This window comes from Lolium rigidum, chromosome 1 (genome assembly GCF_022539505.1).
Source record: "Lolium rigidum isolate FL_2022 chromosome 1, APGP_CSIRO_Lrig_0.1, whole genome shotgun sequence".
Taxonomy (NCBI): domain Eukaryota; kingdom Viridiplantae; phylum Streptophyta; class Magnoliopsida; order Poales; family Poaceae; genus Lolium; species Lolium rigidum.
Window position 1 is genome coordinate 251,053,721 of NC_061508.1, and position 9,005 is coordinate 251,062,725.

General features: G+C 48.0%; 1 protein-coding gene across 1 annotated transcript; it reads left to right on the forward strand.

Annotated features, from left to right (window-relative positions):
• Positions 1–674: 674 nt before the first annotated feature.
• On the forward strand, positions 675–2,567 carry LOC124683504 (ABC transporter G family member 4-like). The gene has a single exon (XM_047218001.1). It carries the CDS (start codon positions 699–701, stop codon positions 2,565–2,567), a length of 1,869 nt encoding a protein of 622 aa, XP_047073957.1. The 5' UTR covers positions 675–698.
• The last annotated feature ends 6,438 nt before the right edge of the window (positions 2,568–9,005 follow it).

Consider the following 9,005-nt stretch of genomic DNA (forward strand, 5'->3'; position numbering starts at 1 on the left):
CCATGCAGCTAAATATAGCCCTTTATTTTCAAACACACGGAATTCATATTTCAAAGTTTCAAAAAATCTAAAATAAAATTCTAGAGGTACCCATCCATTGATGTATACTACAAACGTGTGGTGTACATCATTGGCTACCTCTATAAGTTTTTTCCAGATTTTTTAAAAATTCAAAATACGAATTTTAAATGTTAGAAAATAAAGAGTTAAATGTAGCTCGGCCTCCATTTCTCCACTCTCAAGCTCGTGTAGTATATTATGTATGAAATTTTCATAGGATTTTAGTCCTACACAAATTGTATGAAAATCATACAGTATGGATTAAAGGAGTCCTGAAATAAAATTAATTCCGAGACATGATGTAACACATTGAAACCTGAATTTAATGGATAAAAAATCTATAAAATGTTGCACAAATCTCTAGGTAAAAGTGACCGCTGGATCCGGGCATCTAGCGGGCATGGTAAAAAAAAAGTCGGCTATCGGTTTCTTCCATCCACTCTAGTTAACTTTGTCACACTCCGTACAGTCCACGCTCCCGTCCCTGCACTCCCTCCAAAAGGTACAACCAAACCCTAATAATCAGCAATCTGGCTACTGATGCAAGTGGCTTGGCCTCCGTAGCTACATTACCTCTCGATCCCCTTCTTCCATTGAATCGTACCCCATCCTTCCTTGCCATCTCCGGCCTCACCACAATGGCCACCGTAACCACCACAACCGTCACCGAACCTGACAATGCCGACGCGTCCACACCACCGCCGTCTTTGCCGTCGACCAAGAAGGCGATGTACGAGCTAGCCGCCCGGAATATCTACTACGCGAAGCCGGTCGCGGCGCCGACATCATCGCTTGCGCAACTCCTGAGGCCGTGCGGCGCGGCACTGGCGACGCCGGATTACATCCTCCGTGACGTGTCGCTTTTGGCGCGCGCCGGTGAGATCCTCGCCGTCGTCGGCCCGAGCGGCGCCGGCAAGTCCACGCTGCTCGACATCCTCGCCGCCCGGACGGCGCCCACCCACGGCCGCCTCCTTCTCAACTCGGCCCCGCTCCGGCCCTCCTCCTTCCGCCGGCTCTCGGCTCACGTGCCCCAGGTTGACGTCGCGCTGTCATTGCTCACCGTCGCCGAGACGTTCACCTTCGCCGCGTCGCTGCTGCTCCCGTCGTCGGCGTCCGCGGCCTCTGCCGCAGTCACCACGCTCCTTTCGGACCTCCGTTTGATGCACGCGGCGCACACGCGGGTCTCTGCCTCGCGACTCTCGGGAGGCGAGCGCCGGCGCGTGTCCATCGGCCTCGCTCTGCTCCGTGAACCCGGCGTCCTCCTGCTCGACGAGCCGACCTCCGGCCTCGACTCTTCCTCGGCTTTCGTGGTCGTCGGCTGCCTCCGCGCCGTGGCGGCTGCCAGAGGCACGACGGTGGTGCTGTCGATCCACCAACCGAGCGCGCGCCTCCTCTCTGAAGTGGACTCGCTACTTCTCCTGTCCCGCGGGACGGTGCTCCACCACGGCTCCCTCGCCTCCCTCGACACCGCACTTCTCTCCCACGGCTTGACAGTCCCAGCACAGCTCAACCCACTAGAGTACGCCCTCGAGGTCATCGACCAGATCCCTCATCCCTCACCATCCTCCCCAGAACCTAAATCGGCGCAAGATCTCGCCACAAAGCCATCAAAACACAACAAGGCAGCAGCCATGGCGACGCCGCCCTCGTGTACTTCGGCGTGCTCGCGGATACACGAGTTCGTGGTTCTCTACAAGAGGGCGTGGAAGGTGGTGTACCGGAGCAAGCAGCTGCTCCTGACCAACTTCCTGGAGGCGGTGATCGTCGGGACGCTGCTGGGCACCATCTACATCAATGCGGGCTACGGCGAGGTCGGCGCGCACAAGCGGCTGGGGCTGTTCGCCTTCACGCTGACCTTCCTGCTCACCTCCACCACGGAGACGCTTCCGACGTTCGTGACGGAGCGGCCGATCGTTCTCGCCGAGACGGCGGCCGGGCTGTACCGGCTGTCCTCTCACGCGGCGGCGGCCACGATGGTGTTCCTCCCGTACCTTCTGGTGGTGGCGCTGCTCTACTCGTCATGCGTCTACTTCCTGGTCGGGCTCTGCGCGTCGCCAGCAGCCTTCATGGTGTTCGTGCTTGTTGTGTGGGCTGTAGTGCTCACGGCCAACTCCTTCGTGCTGTTCATCAGCTCATTCGCCCCGGACTTCATCGCGGGGATGTCGCTGGTGTCCGTGTCCCTGGCCGGGTTCTTCCTGTTCTCCGGCTACTTCCTGTCGCGGGAGAGCACGCCGTCGTACTGGGTGTTCATGCACTACGCGTCTCCGTACAAGTACGCGCTGGACGCGATGCTCGCCAACGAGTACTCGTGCGCGGCGAACCGGTGCTTCGGGGTGGCCGATACAGGAGGGGAGTGCTCGCAGACGGGGCTCGACGTGCTGTCGTCCAAGGGGCTCACGGCGGAGGAGCGGTGGACGGGGGTGCAGGTCCTCTTCGGCTTCTTCCTCCTCTACAGGGTGCTCTACTGGGTTGTGCTCAGCCGGAGAGCGTCCAGGGCCAAGAGGTGATCGCCGGCCGATCCATGAACGTCGTTGTCTCCACCCCTACACACATACGTGCGTGTGAACGCATGCATGGCCCGCATGGAGACGACGGTGCTTCATGCCTGCATGTGACGGAAATTAAGGTATGCCAATGGCGGAGATAATCGATCTAAGTGTGTTTAACGGGTAATTAAGCTGTTATACTGATGTAAATTGTGAACGTATATAAAAGGAAAAAGTCTATTTTGAACCTTGAATTCATAGAGGTTCGATGAAATGAATCCCAAACTCCAAATCCCTGTCGTTTGTACCCTGAACTACTGAATCCCGGTCTAAATTGAACCCTGAAGCGGTTTGACCAAGTTGACCAATGCCATGTTGGCACAATTTTACCAAAAACCCTACATAATTATCTATTATAATTTTGTGGTCCTTGGCTCTCTATTTCTTGTCCCATGGCGCAGCCTCTGCTACTCCGTGCGGCGGCCGCCCCTCGCGACGCGCCCACTGCTGGTGATCGATGCTGGCCTGTCCCACTGCTCATTTTGTACGGAAGAATAGCTAGATCGGGATTGCAGCCGGAACCAAGTAGAAGATAGGCAACAGATTCAGGAATTTGATTAATCAGATTGAAGATTTTTTTTAGCATTTTTCAGGAGATGTACCACCGAGACATGCACATACTGCAGCTAGCGAATCGATGCAATCGATCTAGCTAGTGCTTCTTGCACATCATGATCAAGGAGGCAATCGATCTGATTGCAACTAGCACAAAACTCACGGACACGAGAACTAGTTGGATCGTACTAGGCGGCGGGGATGTGCTCTTCTTGGGCTCCTGCAGGCGCTCGACAGGGACGCCACCGCAGCCGGCGAGGCTGTGCGAGCCGGCTAGACCAAAGGAGGCAGCGAAGGCATGCGAGCCTCCGGCCGTCGGTGTCGGCTTCAACGCTACAGCTTCTTCACCTCTCCTTGCATGCCCCCTCCCCCTCTCCATCCCGTACGCCTCCGACCAGAGCGCGCAGGCCAGTGCCGGCGACCCCTGTCCCTCCTCCCTCCTCATGCCGGCTGTCCCTATCCTTTTTTTAATGAGTGGAGAAAGATGAATAGACAAAGAAGAAGAATCTGCCCAACGGACCCGTTTAGTCAGTGACACAATAAGTATTCTTGGCCGGGATTAGTGTCGTTCCTGGTTCGCCAAACAGCTGCAGGGTTTAATTTAGACCGGGATTCAATAGTTTAGGGTGCGAACGACAGGGATTTAGAGTTTGGGGTTCATCTCGCCAAGCCTATATGAATTCAGGGTTTAAAATAGACTTTTTCCTATATAAAACGACATAAATGTATGCATGGATAATACGTAATAAAATTGAGAATTCTCTACATGTCACTGATTATGAACTCAGTTTGTAACCGACTATTGCTCGGAAGTATAGAGGGATCTGAGGTCCTCTTTAGTGGCATCTGGGGGGGGGGGGGAATTGATACATGTGGATATTGGCTTGCGTTCCCTTAAGGCCTTAACTTTGTTCATTCTACACATGTAATGCAACTGTAAATTATGTAAATATTAAGAAGGGCAGGTCATCTGGAGGTGGTAGTATGAACCTATTATGAAAAATGCATAAAACAAAATTTCAAATGTCGAAAAATTCCAAAATTAAAGTTCGCATGTATATACTGACATTCTAAATTCACACATAAGTTTTTGGGAAAAGAAGATTTTATGTGGCCTATGCAAAAACACAAAAAAAATCAAGAATAGTCATGTTAGAGCATTAAAATTTGTCTTTTTTACGTGTGACACAAAAAAATTGTTCTTTTTTCCCAAAGACTCTTGTAAGAACCTAGAACGTCTAGATGTACATGTGGAATTTTATTTGAAAAGATGACATTTTGAAATGTATTTTCACACAATGGGTTCATATGCACGCGTGAGCCGAATTGGATTTCCCTGGTCATATTTTTAAACTTAGGATCAAGATATTACCATTTTCATTTCAAGCTCACCTTAGATAGCCTACCAACTAGAAATTGCAACTACATGTACAATTCATTGAAGTTTCAAGGCGAGAATACTGAAATTATATGCTGACTACTCTAGAAGGAAAAAAATATGTTAACTAGTGTTGGCAATTCTATATGACTAAGATATATGGAAAAAACACCGAATCAGAAAATGAAAGTCAACTGAAATACTTCTTCCATCTCAAAAAAAAGCTGCTCAACTTTGTCTGTAGATACGGAGGTATTTTGGATCAGGGTAGTATAATAATTTCCAAGTCAAGTAAGCTATAGTTAGTCAAATTTCCTTCCATTGCCTCAACTCCATTGTCACTGCCGTTGCCATGGTGTACGACGCCTGATCATGCAATTCCTCTACCTCTAACCCTACACCAGCTTTGGCTACTCATCTACCATAATGCCAAACCTTTTGATGAGCCATTGTATTTCACACACCTCTATCGTTGCCACGACCTCCGCATCTTCGTCGGCTCTAGCTGTTAAGCTTCATGCACTAGCCACTTGAACGTGAAAGAAGAAGAGCACACCGAAACAGCGGTGGCTAAAGAGCGGGGCAACAACAATTTTTAGGCTTAATTGCGAAAACCATGTGAAAGCCAGGATTTGAACTCGAGACCTGGGGCTCTGATACCATGTTAAGCTTCATGCACTAGCCACTTGAACCAAAAGTCCGAACTGATGGAAAGGGCTAGGCAATCCACATATACATTTCACAACACTAGCTAGGTGGTTGGAGATAAAGAAGGTTAGAGAGAAAGTGAACATTTGGTGATAAAATCAATTGACTGTGAACAAATTTTAAAATGTGAATGGGGGAATAGGTTTGAAAATTATATTGAGCGAATGCTCGGACTTTAGCATATGGAGCGAACGAATATCCAGCCATTGAAATTTTTGATCGACGACGGTTGGCAACTCATGGATGTGCTTGCTCTGAGTTAGGTCATAGGAGATTCATGGATTTTCCTGGAGTTTTGTAGATGTTCCATCGAAGTAATTTGGTGTGTGAGCCTCTTTGTCAGAAGTTTCGCACACAATAAAAATCTAGAAGTATGAATCAGCGGTGGAAAACCTTCCGGTGGGTAGTGACCTACCCTTGATTATTCCCTAGTGCTAATCTCACAAAATAGTTTTTTTTTTTAGAAGTCGACAGGTGAGCTGCTCGATATATTAATAGAAGAGTTGAGATTAACATAAGTACAAACGGCTAAAAACACGACGATCCAAGCAGGTTTAGCCAGACCCTGCTGGTGGGAAACTAACACAGCCCAAGACGACTACTCGCGTGGTCTGGTGATCTTCGCGCCCGCTAGGTCCCAAGCGGCCGCCTCGTCGGTGATCTTGGCCACCGTGGATTCCACGAGAGGAGGTGAGCTGTCTAAACGTGCGAGCGTTCCTCTCTAACCAAATCTGCCAGAGCACCAGGAGACTCCAGGAGCGAACACGAGAAGCCTCCGCCGCCGGGAGCCCAGCGGAGAGGCTTGCTAGCCAGTCCACGGACCTAGGGGACACACCCCAGCTCAGGGGATCCAGGGAGGGTGCCATGGCGACAGTGGCCACCCTTGCCCAGATTTGGCGCGCATGCGGGCAGTCGATGAAGAGATGCATGCTAGCTCCAGGTTACGCATGCAAAGGGGGCAGAAGTACCCATTCGGCCATTGCCTAGCGAGCAATCTGTCCGCCGTCATCAAGCGGTTCTGCGCTAAGAGTCAGGCGAAGAAACGACAGCACGGCGCGGCCCATGGCTTCCAGATAAGCGGGGCAAGGGGGGAGTCCACGGCGCCCACAAACTGGAGCCGGTATGCCGAGGCAGCAGAGTAGGCGCCGTCGCTGGAGAACCGCTAGGTGAACCTGTCCTCCACCTCCGGGAAGAGCTGGGCGAGGCCCAAAAAAGCGCGGAAGGAGACCAAGATGTCGAGCAGGCCGGAGGGTACTCTTCCACGAAGATCACGGACCCAAGCACCGTCTCCCAACGCATCGCGGACAGACCTGTGCTGACGCCTCGAGAGCTAATCTCACAAAATAGTAGCACGAATATCAAACATATGGCATGCATGCTCTGATAGCATGTGGCAGTGATTAGTGGTATAGTCCTACTGGCTAATGTTCATGTGTAGTCCGTTGCGTATTGATGTCGCAGATCAGCGGCAACTTCCATACTGAAGTATGATGTAGCATATCGGTTGTCTACAAGGGCGGGACCTTTTCTTTTTAACTAGTCTTAAAGTGGATGTCACAGCTTTGAGTTATTTTTATTGTATTCATGAGATTGCAAATTTGGATGGACCTCATGAATAAACTGGAGATATAAAGTATTACAAACTTGTGGCATTTGTCAATCGTCCTGAGTTTGAAAGACCAATCATGCAGATGCATGCATGAATTATTTGTGCGTGCGATCACATCCCACAAAATAAACCTACGAGTTAACTATACCTGGATTCGTAGGTAGTGGGATCGATTGACCATCATATAATTAGGGCGCAATGTGCCAGTGTGCATGGCGATCGATGAGCTTGCACGCATGTGGGAGGTACGCAGTTTCGTCGGCTACCTCCATCCAAGCTAGGGACAGCGAGTTCCGTCCCGTCGCGCCGAGCATTGCCCCTCACGGGTCCTTGGACCTCTCTGCGCTGGGAGTGCCCGTGAGCTATTCTTTGTCGCCGCGGACAGGTAAATAAATGTTCCGTGTCGCGTAGGATGCTAACCAAGGCTCTCGTGACGACGCACCAAGCTAGGCAGGGCTCACCGCGCAATGGAAAATGATTCTCTTCGGACGATCGATCTGGCGCCGCGGATATGCATGGATGGGTGACGTATGTAGGCGCGCTAAGATCATCTCCGACTCAAGCTAGCAGATCGAGACTGTTCATTTTAGTCCCGCAGATAGTAGGACAGAGAAAATCCGACTATTTCTAGCTTAAATTTGGGATGGGAATTCATCTACTCGAATACACCTCGGGCGGTTAGCATGTCCTCTCACGTCCGTCATAGGCCCGCAAGTCAGTGACTCAAAAAAATTAGTTAGGGAGTTTTTCGTTGCACTTGGCCAAAATCATCCTTATTAAGAGGGTTTAACCTAAACTAAAACGGTTATATCTACTCGTCATCGCGCACCCTACCATAACCGTGAGACCGTGAGAGACGAGACAAACACCATGGGAGAAACTACCATTACACAACGGTGTGCTAAATCCGCAACCAAAATGCAAGCTAGTCCAGTGATTTCAACCATATATATGGGTGTCAAATTTTCTCTTGGATCTATCAAGAACAACTATGAAATTGTCTCGTAGTAACAATACATAGTGGCAGGGGAGCTTATTTCATTGAATTGCAATAATATTATTTGTTTTAAGCCTCCTCTACCGCAAGTGTATTTGTTGGATTCGTGGTGATTTTTTAGCCTAGCTTGAAATCCATAAAATTCCTAGAGGTCGGTTTACCACGCAGTGGCCTGAGACCCATCCTAGAAAATCTTGATAGCTTGGAAAACCCTATGGAAATTTCCATCATATCCCTCACTTTGATTATTCCTTAGGAGAAACTCGTTGAAGTGAAAAAAAAACAGACACCCACATGCCGAGTACCTAAAGAAGGAGCGGATGAAGCTCGAAATCTCACCACCGCAACCTCCCTCATTTCCCATATGGAGTACAAACAGACTTTGGAACTGGTTGCGTTAAGTAAATATAGTTTATACTAAACTTTCATATTTTTTCTTCTAATTTTGTTTTCTTATAGTACAAACATAAATAGTATATCTTCCCATTACATAGTTAGCATGGTTAACCAAATGTGAAATATTACTAACATTACTTTATTGTTTTCTGTAATGTAGTACACCCTTTGTTTTTATTTACCTCGCGTTTGTTGTTTGGTCAAATTCAAATTTTATAAAGTCTGAACTATCAACATTAACAAAACCAAATATATTCATATAATATGATTTTATAATTTCTAACTATTCTAATACAATAGATTTTATATTGTATATGTTAAGATATTTCCCTAAAAACCTGGTCAAACTTTACAAAAATGTGACTTCGACTAAACCCAAAAGAAGCGGTACATAAAAAACAGAGGGAGCACATCCAAAAGTACGCATACCTTTCAAATTTAAATATATTTTGAAAAAAAACTATGTTAATTTTCTATTGTAAGATAATGGCTAAAATGACAAAATATACACATCCTTATTTTTCTCAGTTTCATTAAATAACTTCAATATTTTGGTATAAGTTTCTGTTGGGTATCATGTAATAAATATCCTGGTTTTGGTTTCTAGTGTATCATTATATAAAGGAAAATTATGGAAACTTCTACACTTTAAATTGAAGTCGTTAGGACTCTCTACCATCATTTTCGTAGCCAAATGTGTCTAACAAATTATAGTGTGTGCAATAAAAATCTGATGATGCATGTATTCTATGAACT